The sequence below is a fragment of the Mustela erminea genome, chromosome 11 (genome assembly GCF_009829155.1).
Source record: "Mustela erminea isolate mMusErm1 chromosome 11, mMusErm1.Pri, whole genome shotgun sequence".
NCBI lineage: Eukaryota > Metazoa > Chordata > Mammalia > Carnivora > Mustelidae > Mustela > Mustela erminea.
In genome coordinates this window covers 65,770,694-65,788,749 of record NC_045624.1, presented here as the reverse complement: position 1 = coordinate 65,788,749, position 18,056 = coordinate 65,770,694, and the positions used below count along the sequence as shown (strand labels likewise).

Genomic DNA, 18,056 nt, shown 5'->3' with positions numbered 1-18,056 from the left:
TGCCATCACCACTTTGTACGCATCTGGCTATGTTGTAAAAACTGCGCTGGTGTGTTCTGAGGACATCTCTGAGCTGCTACAGACCAGGGGAAGTGGAATCGAAATTCCAGTTCAGGGAGAAAAAAGAGCAATGTAAAATTTCCTACTGTTAGAAAGAACTTGTTCATGTATTTTTAAAATTGTTGATGGTGGATATTAAAATGTTCTGGTGTTTAGAGTCCATTGGGGAAGTTTAAAATAATGTTATAACAGTTTTATTTCCACATTTGTATATTTATGATATGCTAGAAACTACATCCTTTATAATTTTCAGTGGATTAGTTCTAGATGTTACCTTTAAAAGTGCAAACAGGTGCATAATGTCTCACAGTCCTTTTAGGGGTTATGTGAGCAGTGCTGTAAGATTAGTGGCTTTGAAACTTTTGCCTGCAACCCAAACTAAGAGATACGTTTCATATCATGTTCTAACACCCAAAGCCAAAGTTCAGAAACCATTATTTACCATATGTGATACTCTCTGATATCTTTTTGCTTCTTTTCCCTTTCTTCTTCTTTTTTTTTTTTGTTTCTTATTTCATTCTATTTAAAAATGTGGTCATGACCCACTAAATTGAGTTTGCTTCTGCTAAAGGATTGGGACCTGCAGTTTGAAAAACAGCTACAGATCCAAGATTCAGTTCTTTGTTTTTGTTTGTTTGTATGTTTGTTTCTGGAATGTTTTGGGGGAGAGGGGCCAGTCTAAACATAAAATCAGAGAGGTGAGAATAAAATTTGTGTTAATGCTTCCGTTCAATTAATTCGCTTTCAGACTTCCTGGGAGCTTATCTGTGACATCAGTTTAAAGGTCCTTTCCTTGCTCCCCACTTGCTTATCCTCTCAGATACCCATACCTTTCCCCTATTACACCAGTATCACAAACCTTTAAAAATAAAACAGCTATCTGGGATGGCAAAACAGAGGGAAAACCTTTGGGTAATCCTATTTGGTAGTCCAAAAGTAATGGATAAATTTTAAAAGGGGTTAAATTAATCTCTTTCATACAAATATAAAAAAGAGTACTGAACTAATTAAGGAGGGAAGTTGTAAGATATTATAACTTGTTCAAAAGAGAACTCAAAGTATCACCACACATTTCTAGTCAAAGAAGGGAATGTTAATTTACAAATGGATTCAAAACTGGTCACTATCACACAGAGCAGTAATGAATGCACTCTACCTGATAAATTTCTGTGGAGAGGAATTACTGGCATGACTATCATTTTCTACAAGTTACCTCCTATAGCGTGCTGACATAACCTAGTCAAAGATAAACAAAAGTTACCATAATCCAGATGGATAAGCTAGCCAGAAGATCTGCTAAATTCCAAAGCTTTTCACAATTTTTCTTTATGTTGATGAGATTTAAGCCATAATGCACATTCCTGGCCTGGGTTTAACATGCACCTGAAGGCCACATCCAGTTTGTGGAAGGTTTATTCAATCTCTGGAGCATTTTAAAAATATTTTTAGTTTGTTGCTATCACCTAAAAACTAGATTTTTTCCAAAATAATTCGATATCCACTTTGTCTTGAAAAATCAGAGTTGGTGACACTAGGCCCACGTTCCTTCACGAAACTATCACTGGAAACACCAAAGGTGCCTTCTGGTTTTTTTGTTTTGTTTTGTTTTTTAGACAGAAAATAGAAAAATGTGAATACTACAGGAGAACTGTACAGTGAATATAAACTGGTCATGCATCCTGGTAATGATAGCTATTAGGTTCACTGTATAGTTTTCCATATTTTTGTTTTCTAAGTATAAGCATGCTTATCCCCTCAACTCTTTCACACACAAAAATAGAAATTACTTTTATAATTAGAAGGCCTGCTAGTTTTTTTTTTTTTTTAAGAAACCAGTAAATTAGGAAAACTACAGAGAGAATAAAATAGTATAAAACAAATACAGCCAAAAGACATACTGCAAAGAGTATATGGAAAAGATGTTATGGACGCCTGGGTGGCTCAGTAGGTTTAGTGACTGCCTTTGCTGAGCTCATGATCCCAGGAGTCTGGGATGGAGTCCCGCATCGGGCTCCCGGCTCAGTGGGCAGTCTGCTTCTCCCTCTGCCTCTGCCGCTCCCCCAGCTTGTGCTCTCTCTGCCATACAAAAAAATAAAATCTTTAAGAAAAAAAAAAAAAAGATGTTAAAGCAAATGATTAAAGAAGTATAAGTAGATCATATCAGCTAAAATGATCTATTAAAAAATGTTTGAGGAAAAATAAATCACTTTAGCTGGAAGGTTCTCTAAGAGGACTGAGAGAGCAGGAGCAGCAGTAGGGAGCCCCAGGCTCCTCGTCCTGCTCACAGGCCTTAAAATGGGCCCTTCAGACCCAGGCAGCTTTAGACGTTCAGGCCGCGTTCCACTGAGCTTTCTAGATGCTTTGGAATCATCTTCGTGGGGGAGAGGTGAGCTAACGGTAGCTTCAGCCTGGTCCCATGTGTGTTTGTTGTTGTTACTGTTCTTATTGTTGTTTTTAGCTCAACTGTTGTTTTTAGCTCGACTGTAACGGCGTGTGCAAATCTGAGTTCAGGTTTCCTTAACTCAAAACTGTCAAAAGCTGCCTTTCACTGGTTCCTGAATCAAGCCCTTACAAGCCTTGTTTTGGTGAAGGGCTCCTCCTCGTGGCTCCCTGGGTATCTGTCTCCCTCCCTCCCTCTCTGGAGGTGCCCCGGGAGACCAGCCGCACTCCCTATCACTCTCTGTCTCACAGGAGGCTGGCTTCACGCATTCTTAGCTGACTGGCATTTGATTTTACCACCCCTGGGTTATGCTGAAGAGGTCAGTTGTTTCTGCAGTTTTGAAACATGGAACAAGTATGTTTTTGAAAATACTGAAGAAAAGGGAGTGTACATATCACTTTGGTGGGAATTAAGGGGATGCATTGTCATAGTATAATCTGAGATCTTAGAGATCGTGACCTCAAGCCCTGAACTTTCACATTTTCCGTTTGAAATACCACTGATGTTCCTGATTTTGGCTACCACTTATGTGATAACAACTCCCTTTCTCTGGGGCACTAGGCCTTATTTTTCTAACTGCGTTTTACATATTTATATTTGGGCGAGTCCTGTTTCCCTTACCTTTAGCTGGTTTGAAATGGAATTCATTATATTTCCTCTCTCAAAATGAACTTCCCTTTCCTTCTTTTCTAATTCATAATATCACTTTCTTCAGTCCCTCAGGCTTAAACTCTCAGTCGCCTTATGGTAATTTCTTCCCATCTGCGTTTTTGTAGAGCAGAGAGTTACTAGGTCCTTCTCCATATTTGTGCACCTCGCTTCCTTTTATTCAAATGTCGCCCATCTAATCTAATCCCTTTATGCTACAGCTCTCTAACTTCTTGACTCCGTGCTCTCAGTCAGCCTCTTCAGCATGTCATGTTAAACTTAATCTTTCTGAAACACAACCTTCCTCAAGATCCTAGACCATACAGTAACACTAAACAGAGCCTGGTCTGCAACTGGCTATTCTAACATATTCTTGACTCTTCAGCCCTTTCAAAAATTTGTCTCCACCTTGCTCTTGACCTTGCTCTTGCAGTGTTAATTTCTGCTGCTTATGTGCATGCCTCTGTTGAAGTTAATCCCCCCACCCTTTTAAAAAGATTAATTAATTAATTTATATATTTGACCAGAGAGCGGGAATACAAGCAGGGCGAGTGGGGAAGAGAGAAGCAGGCTTCCCGTGGAGCAGAGAGCCTGATGCAGGACTGGATCCCAGGACCCTGGGATCATGACCTGAGCTGAAGGCAGACACTTAACGACTGAGCCACCTAGGTTAATAATCCCTTTGCTGTCCTCCAAACGCACTGTACTGTTTGTTCTTAGTGACCCTTCTTACAGCAGAGGCCCTCCTTCTCCTTGCTTTGTGTCTGTACGCTACCCAGCAGATGACGTTGAACTCAAGGCTACCTAGTTGTGAAGTCCCAACAGGGCTCTTCTAATTCTCACTGACTCTTCTGGATTCCTTCGGGAGCAAATATGAAGGGGGCGGGATGAAGCCATGCACGTGTGTATGCATACAGGTATCCCCTGCTTTTTGAAAGTTCACCTTATACTGCTTTGCTCTTACGAAAGACTTCACCTTAGTACCTGTTGTCGCTGACTGAAACAAGTCTGAGGAGGATTTTCCACTTTTATGAAAAAAAGGTGGAAAGTAAAAAGAGGGTCAGTGTTGGTTTGCAGCAAGCTATTACAGAGGCAGTGTGTGGCCCCTCCAAGCTCCTTTCCTGGGAACTACACTGAGCATTTCAGCATCAAGCCGCTATAGCTCTCCACTCTGCCCTGGCTTTATCTGCATTTATTTTGTGTATCCCTTAGCTAGATGTGTCCTAAGGTACCTGAAAAGCTGAAGAGAAATTATCTTGGGAGTCCGGGCATGTTCAAAAATTGTTCCATATAAATTAATGCTAACTACTTTTTCGTTTTATGCCATTTTGGCTTCAAAATGCTTTTCTAGAAACTCTCTACATTTGGATAGCAGGGGAAACTTGTATGTTATTACTGTTAAGTGACTGCTGTTGATCAATCACAGATGGGAATTGTGGTGTATTTGCATTTTACATTATCTAGTGTATTGAAATTGAAAGAAGATAATCAAATTGAGAAAACCAGGTTGCCTTCATCCTTTTGTCATGGGTGATATTACTTAATAGGTAAGCCTTAGAATAATAGGGAAAAATAAATATAATACTCACCCTACTCTCTGGCCTTTCAGAGCAAAAAGAGCTGCGCTGCCTCGTGATCAAGCTAATAACCCTTTTAGATGCAGTTTCTGTATACTATTTAAAAGTGAAGACACTGTCCTTTTATTTTTCTGTTTTGTGTGACTACACAGAGAAGAGAAGCATTTTGTCTTTTATACAAAGACTGTATCTGTAACACACGCACAGGGGTTTAAGAGTTTGGAGGCAATTTTCCGAATCATTGTGAACTAAACATTTTTATGACATCTAGGTTATTGTGCTAATAGTGAATTTTTAAAATAGTTTTATTGAGTTCTTACAACATGCAAAAAATTTCACATATTGAAAGTGTATCGTTTGATGAGTTTTGAGATGCATTTATGCCCCTGAAACCATCCTCACAATCACTATAATGAACATATTCATCAGCCCCAACGTTTCCTTGTGCTTCTTTGTCATCCCTCCTTCCTCCACCCGCCCCCTGCTTCCCCATTCCCCAGACAACCACTGATCTGCTTTCTGTCACTATACATTAGTTTGCATTTTCTGGAAGTTCTTATAAATGGAATCGTACAATATGAACTCTTTTTTAGTCTGGCTTCTTTCACTCAGCTTAATTCTGTTGAGATTCATGCATGTTGCAGCATATTTTAGGACTTCATTCCATTTTACTGCTGAACAGTGTTATGGATATGCCACACTGTATCCATTTATCTGGTTTTGGACATTTGGGTTGTTTCCATTTGGGGGCTCTTACTCAAAAAGCTGGCTGACATTTGTGTACAAGTGTGACATACGCTCTCAGTTCTCTTAGGTAAATACCTGAGAGAAGGTCTGGATCATATGGTAGATGTATGTTTATATTTTCAGGAAGCTGCCAAATTCTTACTCATAGTGGTTGTACTATGTTACACACCTACTGCAATATACAAGACTTCCAGTTGTTCCACATTTTTGCCTGCACTCGGCATAGCAGGCCTTCTAAATTTTAAATATTTTAATTGTTATATGGTGGTATCTTGCTTAGATTTTAATTTGCCTTTGCCTGTTGGTTAAAGATGTTGACTATCTTTGCACGTGATTGTTTGGCATCCACATACCTTCTTTATGAAGTGTCTGTCATAGCTTTTGCCCAGTTTTTATTGTTTTCTCATTAATGAGGGTTTTTTTGTTTTGTTTTGTTTTGTTTTAATTTGAGAGAGAGACAGTGAGAGAGAGCATGAGCGAGGAGAAGGTCAGAGAGAGAAGCAGACTCCCCGTGGAGCTGGGAGCCCGATGCGGGACTTGATTCCTGGACTCCGGAATCATGACCTGAGCCAGAGGCAGTCGTCCAACCTACTGAGCCACCCAGATGTCCCTCTCATTAATGAGCTTTAAGAGTTCTTTATGGGCACCTGGGTGGCTCAGTGGGTTGAGCCTCTGCCTTTGGCTCAGGTCGTGATCTCAGGGTCCTGGGATCAAGCCCCACATTGGGCTCTCTGCTCGGCGGGAGCCTGCTTCCCCCCTCTCTCTCTGCCTGCCTCTCTGCCTACTTGTGACCTCTCTCTCTATCAAATAAATAAATAAATAAAAATTTAAAAAGAGTTCTTTATGTTTTCTAGATATGTGTGGTTGTTGTTGTTTTAAGATTTTATTTATTTTTGCGCGAGAGAGAACATGAGCAGGGGTGAGGGGCAGAGGGAGAGAGAGAAGCAGACTGTGCTGAGCAGGGGACCTGATGCAAGGCTCCATCCCAGTACCTTGCCATCATGACCTGAGCTGAAAGCAAACGCTTACCCAGCTGAGGCACCTAGACACCCCTTGGTATGCGTTCTTTAACAGATATGTGACTTGCAAGTATTATCTCCCAGCTTGTGGCTGGGGCAGGTGAATTTTTCATCCCCCATCCATACTGAGGTAGCTTGAGGATTCCCATGTTTGAGAATTAGGAGACATTCATTCTGGGTTGGGTCTCAGCTCAGCCAAGCAAGAACATTGCTACTGGTTAGTAATGAATTTTTAAGAGAAAATACTGGCATTTTTCTTGTTTATAAGTATAAAATTCACTTACTGTAGACAATTTTTAAAATATTGAAAATTGTAAATAAGGAAATGAGACTGGAATATGCTTGAGAACTCCAAGCAGAAGGCCAGCTGTCAAGGCTGTGTACATGAGAAGCATGAGTGCTTGGGGCTTCCCATATATTACACTTGGGGCAGCAGGACTATTACCAGCTTCCTCCACTTTGGGGATGGGGCTCTTAATTCACTCTTATTGTTGCTAAGGATTGTCTCAGAATTATGGTGGGCTGAGGCTGCACTTGTTCCTTCTGGATATAAGTTGGGTGCTGCATCGGCAATGCTTGGTCAGTATCTGGCCTAAGCACTTAATAAATGTTTATATAATAGAAATACAAAGTAAATGAAGTTCTTGAACGTAGATGCTATGGAATTAGTAAATATCTTCAGAACCTAGAGCTGAGCAAGACTTGGGAAAGAAGGGATTGATAAAGATAGAAATGGAGTGAATCAAATGTATGTGACTGATACTGTGCATGTGACTGATAGTGATATGACATTAAAGTCCAACACAAGTGTCCCACCTGCCAAGGACTCCTTGTCTTGGTGCTTTGTTGATGAAAAGCTTTCAGTTTGGTTGCAAAAGAACTTGATTTAAAATTCTAGCTCGGCTGTTGAGTAACCACTTAAACTTGGACCAATACTTAATCTCCTTTACTTTGATTCTTTCACTTACACATTGTGAATCCTTGGACATACCTGGAGAGCTGGCTATGAGGTTGTAGGAGATAGAGTACATAAAGCAATTTGGTATAATGACTGACACTCTAGGAGTCCAACACATGTTGGGGGATTGTAGTTACTCACCTTGTTTCTAGTCTCAGGCAGGATGGCTCAGTCTAGCTGCTGGGGTTGTGACCTACCCACACAGCTCTCTGACTTCGGGCGTAGTTCATAGAGGGGAGAGCTTACAGTGTTATTGCCAGCCTCACCAGGGTATATTTTTGCGCCACTCTGTGTGTTTTTCAGTGACAGGAAAAAATCTCCTGGGAGAAAGATAATTGCATTATGTATCCTAGTGTCCAGGACATAGTCTTTTCTTGCATGGAGTGATTTCTGTAAATCTGTGTGAGTGCACTGACTTTCTTGGTGCCTTGTGGAATGACTCATTAGTGTCAGCAGCAGTACTGGCTATACAAGGGAATCCCAAGACCTGTAAAGTTGGAAACTTGTTCTCACGGAGAAACATCTTGAAGAAGGAGTTAGGGTGGAGGCCAGATTGGTGGAGTGATGGGTGCGAGGGTGACTGGTATTTTTGTAACAATTTTAGAGTTCTTTCAGATGAATATATTTTTTTAAAGATTTTATTTATTTATTTGACAGAGAGAAATCACAAGTAAGCAGAGAGGCAGGCAGAGAGAAGAGGAAGCAGGCTCCCCGTGGAGCAGAGAGCCCGATGCGGGGCTTGATCCCAGGACCCTGGGATCATGACCTGAGCCGAAGGCAGAAGCTTTAACCCACTGAGCCACCAAGGTGCCCCTCAGATGAATATTTGTAGTGAGCTATTCTTTGCTGCCATTCTGAGTTCCTTCATTCTGTCTTGACTTCTTTTCTCTTACTCCTAATCTATTTCTTCCATGTCTGGAAATTGCTTGACTCGTGGAACCCAAGTTGTCCCTCCTTTTCTAGTGTTTGTAATGTTCTAAAGGAAGAGACTGTAATATTATTCATTGCCAATCAGTCATACTAGCAACAAACTGATGGAGCCTGTGTATAGTTTAAATTTGATGTTTTAGGTCATGGAAAGCTTAAATCCTTCACTTAATTAAGTTATAAATTCTGTATAAAACACTTGAATTAAAAAAAGAAACCAAGAGTCAGACGTTTAACTGATTGAGCCATCCGGGTGCCTCTTGGGCTGGCTTTTATAACAACAGATTTCAATTTTGGGGGCTTGAGACTGACTTATCAGAGCCCTTTTTATAATTTCCATGTTCGTTCCATTTCTGTTTTGTGGCCAGACATGAAAAGGTATTGGAGGGGCACCTGCATGGCTCAGTCGGTTAAATACCTACCTTTAACTCAGGTCGTGATCCCACGATCCTGGAATTGAGCCCCGCATTGGGCTCCCAGCTCAGCAGAGAGCCTGCTTCTCCCTCTGCCTGCCATCCTCCCTGGAGTGCTCTCTCTCTCTCTCTGTCAAATAGATAAATAAACCTTAAAAAAAACGTATTGGAAATTTGAATCCTTCTATTAGAAGGCTTTTCTTTACATGCTAGAACAGGAACCAGTTTTGAAAGGGCTTCTCTTTCTCTGTGTGTCACAAAGCTCCTTGATGTAGTGCCCTGATGGCACATGACACAGTGAACTGAGCAAGCCACATGGCCGCATCTGCCTCCAAGGAGGAAAGAACACTGCAGTCCTCTGTCCCCCTAAGCCAGAGAGCCAGTGAACAACCCTAATGATCCCGTGGTTCTCCTTTGTGGTCATCACACACAGTTCTCCTCATTGTAGGCAAAATAACTCACCCCTCCCCAAGCGCAGTCATCTGAACTGCTCCATTCAGCCACAGCATCACACTCCAAGTCCAGTGTCTCTCCATCAGGCCCAGGTGTGCCAGGTGTGTCTGGAGGCTTCGTGAATTAAAATGACCCATGCCCTGGCCCCTCCCACGCTGGTGGAACTGGGAAACATACTGCCTGGACCACTCTCACTCAGAAAGGGAATGGTGGTCATGGAATGGTAGCAATTCTGAAATGGAAATGAGCGACTAGGCTTTTTGGCGGGCCCCCACCTTGGGTTGGAGGATGCTTGTTAATTATGCCCAGATTCTGCTTCCTGGAAAAGGACCCCAGTCCTTGTTCTCCATGCCCATTGGCTCCAGCCTCTTGGAGTTTCCTCCTTTTCTGGTAACTTCCTTGGCCACTAGAGAATGGGCCCTCACTGGGGTCTGAGCAATTTTCCGTCTCTAGGGCTGTTCTAAATATCCACTAGTCATAGTCCTCCTTTAACACACACACACACATATACATATTTATTTCAGAACAGAGGGAGAGGGAAAGAGAGAGAGAATCTCAAGCACACTCTAGTGAGAGCCCAGTGGAGGGCCCGATCCCATGACCCTGAGATCATGACCTGAGCCAGCTGCTTAACCGACCGAGCCACCCAGCTGCTCTGGTCTTGTTTTAAAGCCAGACCTACAGTTTTGGCTAGACATGTCTCAGATTTGCTACATCCCTCACTGCATTCACCCCGCAGGTGCTTCTTCCCTCCTTTATTTGAGGGTAACTTTTCTCTGCTAGGCTTCAGCTGAAGACCTACCCTCTTCGTCCATTCCTGAACCATTTTATCCCAAGTAAAGGAATTGACTACGTGCCACATGGATCCATGCTGAGGTTTTAATATCAGGTGTAATGGTTGTATACTTGATTTGATGCTTAATCAACTGGAGTTCCTTCAGTGGTCTTCTTCCTCTTCTGTTCTTTTTTTTTAAGATTTTTATTTATTTATTTTTAAAGATCACAAGTAGGCAGAGAGGCAGGCAGAGAGAGAGAGGAGGAAGCAGGCTCCCCACTGAGCAGAGAGCCCGATGCGGGGCTCGTTCCCAGGACCCCGGGATCATGACCTGAGCCGAAGGCAGAGGCTTTAACCCACTGAGCCACCCAGGTGCCCCTTCATCTTATTTTCAACTGCTTGAGGTTGAGAAGTTGGTTGCCTTTTCCAGTCTTTCAAGTCTTTAAATCTGAGCTCTATTTTTATAAATTCCTGCCTGTAAGCCAACCAGTTCTCTTCTAATACCATTTCATTCTCCCATAGGCTTCTCTTCATCTTACTCAACTATTCTTCGCATCTCACTCTCTGTCTTTTCATCTTTTGCACTTGCTTTTGCATCTAATCTCATTTTTCACCAGGTCCTTATGGGCCGTGTCTCCTTGTCCTCTATGGAGGATGCCAAACTATTTCCAGACCTTTCATCTGGACCCGTCACTGTATCTTATAAGTGTTTTCTTTGAGGATTTCAGAGGCTGTTCCTTTTCCTTTACTGAACAGTTTTCTTGATCATATGCCTTGTGTTATTCTTCTCCAGTTGTTATTCCTTTAAAAGTAAAATCGGCCAAGTATGTTTATCAACAAATAAGCTCCATCACTGTCCATTCGGGTTCACGGCTTAGGGCAGGTCAACCTCTGCAAACCTCAGTACAGTTCTCCATTTCCAGAAGGCTTTGCTCAGATAAAATCTTTATTTACCCTCCCTACTTGCTCTTCTGGTGTGGGTGGAATATATGAAATTAAAATGCGGAGCACTTGCTGCCACCAAGACTTATGTTGCTTTGCTTATAGGGACTGTGCTCAGAATGTGACGTATCCTCTCAGGTTCCCCCAACTCCCTTTCCAGTTGTCTCTTAGGAGTTGTTGTCCTCCCTGAATGTACGAAGATGGGAGGAGAAAGAGAAATGTGGTGTGTGGGTATGTGTTGGGGTACAAAATCTTACCAACACAAAAGATCTGCACTGATGGGAATTTGAAGTTGCAATGGATACATTCAGCCCGCCAGTGTCTGAATCAGGTAACTGACCATGGAGTTTGTTAGAAGTGCCTTCCTTTCTTTTTTTTCAGGTGGCCTCAGTTTCATGATGCTTAAACTGATGGTGGCATGTCAAGAAACCTGGACAAGTTTTTGTTTTGTTTTGTTTTTCCTTTCCTCAGTCCGGTGTCTGTGTTATAGTTAGCGAGATCTTTCCAGATTCTGATGTTATCTGTTGATTTTAGTTTTATGTGTATAATTTCTTGTGTTATTTCCTGCCTGTTCAGAAATTTGATAGAGGTTGCATGGTTCAAAAGGCACATGTGGTTGTAAACTGGAAGTCTTTGCCCCTTAATTTCTGGGTTTGTCTTCTGACACCTGGAGGGGGCTTATGTTCTTAAGTCTGGTAATAGAATTCCTAAAAGTAATTATAGTGTTATCTCTGTGTTTGGCTTTTTACTAAAAAGGGTAAGGCTTTTTTATATCTTCCTCTGAACTTGACATTATATAGTGTTTCTGTTTCAGATAGCCGCAATGTTTCCCTTCTTCAGAAAATCTCCAGAATCTAAAAAGCCTTCCACACCAGAGACAGAAGCAGATGGATTTGTCCTTTTAGGTGAGTCTTTTTAAGAAATAATCATAATTGGCTGAAGAATTTTTCCTTTAAAAGATTACTTGGAAATTATGTGATTGATTTTTTAAATTAGTTCCTTCTAATTCTAGAATTCATTTATGTATATGAAATCTATAAAAATAAAGGTCATCAATCACTTAGAATATTGTCATCAAGTCATACACTTCTTATATATTACTTTGGCTGTATCCTTCAAATTAAATGTGAAAAATCATCCCTTTTTTTCCTACATGATAAGCTGGTCAACCTTTTTAATTGTGAAAAACCAGAAGTCTTGAAGGATCCTTGGTAGATTCAAGTTCTGTTTTATAAATAGCACCAAACCTTGCTTCTTAAATTAGCATCTGAAATTAAATTAGACATCCAATAAATAATTTACTGGATGAGGTATACTTTTTAAATATGTTAAATTGTGTCTTCTCTGTGTTTGTTAAGACTGGTTTATTTTCTGTTATAAAACTGATACCTGCACTTATTATGATTTTGGTGGCTTAAAAAAAAAAAAAAAAGTTCTTTCAAACAAATACTATGCTCTTTCCAAAGGGAATTCTGAAAAAAACATTTCCTTCATGTCACTATGTCTTTCCCCCTGAGGAGGAGATTTGCAGTCTTTGTATAGTTCTTCCCAGAAATTCTCTCCCCAGAGGGTGGTGAGCCAAAACCCAATGTTCCCACGTAGCAGGCATCCTCTTCCACTCTGGACTTCCTCCTGCCAAATTGAGCTCCTTCCTCAAGAAGTTGTGCATGAATTCATAGGGCATTTGCTCCCTGGGATGTTTCTCAGGTGTCTCCCTTTCCAGATTCTAGTTTCCTACCTCTTAACAGTCTTTATCTTGGTCCTGTCAGACCAGAGTCCCCTTGCATTGGCAAATGTTCTGTATGTCTTTGAGAAGTGGAAGATGGCTCCTTGGGTTTAAGGGTCATCCTGAATTTTCAGTTTAGGCCCTCTCAGAGCCAGGGTTCCTGCTGTGTGTGCCTCTTTTCCCATACTTTTAGAAGTGTAGGTGGGTGGGTCTCTGCCTCTTCAGCCCTTCTCTTTAGGATCTGGTCTCTCACAGAAATGACACAAATGTTTTGCCTATCTCGCCCTCTTCCATTGCTAGGCCTTAATCTCTGGGAGACCAGATTATAGTTTTTCTTGTGGCTAAATATTACCTTAGACTGTCCCATCTTTTCCACAGTCGAGTTCTGGCAGGCCAGAATACACAGTGCTGGCAGATGCCCTTTCCCTTCTGGCACTTTCTCTGAATTGCCTCATATTGTCCTGGGACGGGGCAATAGCCCTGGTGGTCAGATTTCTTTTCTCTCTGCCCAGATCTCCTCCACCTCAGGCAAAATAGTGAGGCATTGTTTAATGACCAGGGTCCGTGGTTTTTCCGGGGAACTTTCTGATAGGTATAAACTGGGGTGCCATGTACACGCCTATTTATCTGGCCCTTCTTACCACGTCAGGAGTTTATGCCATGGCTTCCTGGTCAGAACTGGCTCCGTCAGTCCCAACTTCTGTTCTTGAAATCTGCCAGCATTGCTTCCCTCTTACCTCCTGAATTAGCTTCACTACTGAACCTCAAGGATGCCTCTGGTCTCTTCTTTAGGCCTTTCACAAGAAATTTATCTCTCAAAATTTGCTTCAACAAAGCCTGATGTTCCCAGCTCAGTTCTTTATTTTTCTGTAGTCTGAACACATATGTGGAGAACTTTGCTACTTTCTGTTGTTTCATTATTTGAAATCAACATTATAATTTTTGTAATTAAATAGCCACCTAAAGGCTGTGAGAGACGCACACAGACATCTTTGAGAGCATGGGCAGTTTCTAATGCTGGGCCTCGGCAACTCTTTATACATCTTCTTCACCTCTCTGGCTCTCTGGCCCGCGCTTAGCAGCACTTTAGGGCTAAGTTTTAACCAGAGGCAAAAACACTCCAGCTGCTGCTCTTTCTGAAGTCTCCAGTGTCTGGTGGCTTGAAACATGTAGATGCTTCACTTTCGCCAGCTAGACCAATAGGGGCACAGTTTCCAGGCGATTCTACCTCAGTGGGTGAAGCTTATTTGCTGTGGACCTTTCCTCTTCTAGAAAAGACTCTGGTTTAAGACGCTGTCTTTAGCTGAGCCTCAGAAGATACAGAAACTTGCAGATCTGCTAATTCACGAGGAAACTTCCAGCACTACATGACTCTGATCTGCTCTCATGTTCCAGCTGTGCCATCTGATATACCTAAGCTCTAAGGGTACATTTTCCCGAAAGCCAACATGCTGTACTTTAAGGGCATTTTCCCAGGACCATCTCGGAAGGAGTCGGGTAGGTTCTGTCCCTGCACGGTACCTCCCCCGCAGCAACCATGGTGACACTTCTGTCGTTGTTCTACCACAGTGATATAATTTGAAATGCAGCTGGTGGTACTCCCTCTTTCAGATGACCCAAGCCACACAAGTCCCATAGATGTCTGCTGAGACTTTCTCGTCCATCTGCTTCCATGAGTGTTGATGCTTGTCTCTGTTTAGCCCTGTTTCCCTCCAGGTACAAAGCTTTACCCCTTCGCCACTTTCTGTGAAAAATCTGTGCATCTACCTACTGTTCTGTGAGCTTAGTTACTCTCCGGAAGTTGTGGTGGTATCAGCCAGCATCAGCATCAGCTCTCTCTTCCTGTGTCTCCTTTCTCTTCTTATTGATCACACCACCTCCCTTCTTTCTCAGGAACACCTCAGAGGCACTGTGGGGAAGCGCAGATAAGAATCCTGACTCGAGCCAGACCTGTTGGCTCAGTACCCTGGCTCTCCAACTTGCCAGAGTCTCTGTTTTAAGGGAGGCAGAACTTCTCACTCCTCCTAAGGTCTCTGCCTGGGCCTAGGAAATACATACACATAGGACGCAATGACAGGAGGGAAGCATGCAGATTTTTCCATGTACATGGGAGCTCCTCCCACCCCAGGAAAATGAAGACCAAAGAAGTGGCAAAACCTATGTGCTTATATACCAGGTTAAACAAAGAGGCCCTTATGGAAGAGTAAAGAATGTGGGGAGACAAAAGGAAGATAAGAGTTATTTTAACAGGGTCTGTTTGTACAGAGTTCTCTTGGCCTCAGTTCTCCACCTCTGCTGATAGGAGTATTTCTTTCCTCCTGGCATCTTCTCTAGGGGACTTTATCTCCTGCTTTTAGGAAGGAAAGAGAAGGCCAGAAATCCCTTCTTGCACCTGCTCTTTTTCAAGAGCCTTCGGCTCAGAACAGTCCTTATGCCAGAGTGGCATATTTTGGAATAGTGTATATGCCACCCCCCACCATTTTGGGCAAGTTATATAACCTCCGGGGGTGGGAGGGCATTTAGAAAATGGCACAAAAATAATACCAACCCCATAGGGTTATGGAAAGGATTAAGTGGGTTACCATGTGTAAAGTGCTTAGAACAGCCCTGTCAGTGAAATGGTAGTATTATGTCCACGTACAGGTGAGAACTTAACTTCTCTGAGTTCCTCCAGCTGATGTGTAGCCAATCTGGAAGGAGTCCAGGCAATCTGACTTTGGAGCCTAATCCTCTTAACCACTAAGCTACCAATCTTTTTTTTTTTTTTTAAATGTCATAATATCATTTTAAATTTTACGACATCAGTGACATTTTAAGCTCTTCAAAAAAAAATTTTACATTGTGTTCCTTACTTTTTCAAAGAGAAACTGTTGTGTTTCTTTGGTTTCATTTTTAAATAAAAGTGTTGGTTGTTCATAAAGTTGGGCTATGATTTTGGCTACCTTAAACCTTTTGGTATGTAATATGTAATGTATAATAGTCTAAATATTTTTAACTATATCAGACAACAGTAATCTTAATGAGGTTGAGGTTGGAAGATAGTATACATTATTTAGTTAGTAAAAAAATGCACCGACAGTCAGGGACTTAATTGATTTGACTGGTAAAAGTCAGGACAGATTATTAGGCATATAATAAGCTGTCTTTAAAAATGGTTTTTAAAGGGGTTACCACTTTAAAAGTGGTAACCTCTTTTTTTAAAGCTGACTTGTTCTGCTAAGTTGTTCCTTTTTATCATGTGATAACATACTGACAAATGTAATACCCACTTTAGTCTCAGTGCATACTGTGTAAAATATTTGGGAAAATGCCAAATAGGTCAAATGGTAGATATGAAATGCTCTTACTAACATGCTCCGTATTGCACACATATATTTTGGTCATCATATATCCACATAACTTTCTTTGCCCTCATGTGCAATAGATACACTGCAGGAAATTAAATGTATATAATGTGTTTTGTTGTGTTTTGGACGTGATACAACTAAATAAAGACTTAGAAACACAATTATATTTATGGTAACAACTTCTTCTTGATATGGATTCTACAGAATTTGTGAGGTTATCATTGTATGTTTCTAAAATGGTCAGTAAATTATGTTGTGAAAGGTATGAATTATCTCTTTTTTCCCACTCCAGAGTACCTTTTACTCTAGGCAATTCTTCCTGCTTATTTAACACAAAGAGGTTTTAGGTCCCAAAGATTAGATGGCATTGTTGAGTTGCTGAAGTCAACATCCTGTGGCTTGAAACTCAGGGTTCAGGCACAGCCTAGGTACTTTGATGATAATAGGAATAGCTGGGATGTTGGTATACAATTAGCTCACTTTGGGACAGAAGGCTTTTTCCCTGTTAAGGTTTCCAAAGCTTTCAGCCTTTGTGAAATGTCGAGTGTGCTGAATAAGGATGGGGTGGGGGTGGGGGGAAGCCTTGTAGAAAAACATCCTTTCCCTTGTAACCAGTTCCCATTCACATAAGAAGGTAATAGCTATCCCTTCATTCAGTAATGAAGTTGAAGTAATCCTCCAGGGTACGCGTTTTACACAAAAACAAATTGCAGTTTTCATTTGCATCACTGGGTGGCGATTTTTCTTAGTTTTATACTAGTGTTTAAAACCCCAGAGAGCGTGGTAACTATTTGTAATTACCAGGGTTTTCTTGTGTTATGACATGTTTAATTGTACTTTTAAGACATTATCTTTAAGTTGATTACAAATTTACTACTGTAGTGTGCAACCTCGTAGTTATTTTAAATTAAGGAAAAGGGTATCTGTTGCCTAGACGTTGGCATATAATTCCTTCCAAAACTAAGACAAAGGCATGAATTAGCTTATTATGTTATGGCAAGAAGAAGGAAAAATAAAAGCAACAAGAAAACCCCACAGAATGTAAGATGAAAAGGATTAATTTAGATTACTCTTGTTATGTTCGCTGACATGGTTGACCAGATATTGAATAGGGCTTTGGACCTGGCAGAATGAAATAGGGCAAGGACTGCCCTGAAGATGGAAGGGCTGAGGTTATGGTACAAGCGACGTTCATCACAGCTTTCAGAATTTGCAGGTGCTTCTTAAAGTAGGGCACGGGGACCCATAGTTCCCAATAAGCTAGTTCTTTCGTAAAACTGAATCGAGAATCAGAGTTTAGTAATTCAGTGGCTTGGATTTCATCATCTTTGAAGTATTAATATTGAAATATGTAACTTAGTCTCAGCTTCTGTTTTCCAGTTGAAATGATAGATCAGATTTTGAAACGTAATGGCTTATTTTTTAAGATCCTCATCCTCAGAATGATTCAAACCGTCTGTACACACTCTAGTTAAACTATTCCATTTTTATATGGGAATTTTTGGTAATCTCTTTATCTCTGTGCTCCTTTCTTTATTTAAAAGTGGAAATTTGGCTGTGTACAAGACAAATTTACATTCTAAGAGATGAGGGACTGTAAGTCACTTTGAGTCTCTCTAGGGCCAAAGGCTTTAATTAAAACAACAAAGATAAAAACTAAGCATACTTTTAGTGTGTGCTTTCTATTTTTATTCCCTTTTCTTAGAACAGAAGTATACCAAATCTTTTTAAAAAATAGAGTGTTGATGGATTAAAAAAGCAACTGACCGTATTCGTATCTCTTTACCCATGTATTGTGATATCCAGAAAAACTCAAATTGCAATTACTTTACTTGGCAATCTTTGTATTTTTACTCTGACCTTTCAGTTCTAAAGCAAGTGTGCCAGGATTTTTCAACTAACTTCATCATGCACTTGTTTATTTTCCCACTATGGATAGAATTAATAGGACTTTCACATTCATTGGCTCCTAATTCTAGTTTACCCATTCATCTAGCGACACTTTGGAGTTGGAAGTGTTGAGG

General features: G+C 41.1%; 1 protein-coding gene across 1 annotated transcript in view; it reads left to right on the top strand.

Moving 5' to 3' along the window:
- Window positions 1–18,056, top strand: part of UMAD1 (UBAP1-MVB12-associated (UMA) domain containing 1) — a 219,503-nt gene that overhangs the window by 18,654 nt on the left and 182,793 nt on the right. The window contains exon 2 of the mRNA XM_032304286.1: window positions 11,772–11,864. Within this exon, the coding sequence (XP_032160177.1) occupies window positions 11,772–11,864 (93 nt within the window). The remainder of the gene's footprint in view (window positions 1–11,771; window positions 11,865–18,056) is intronic.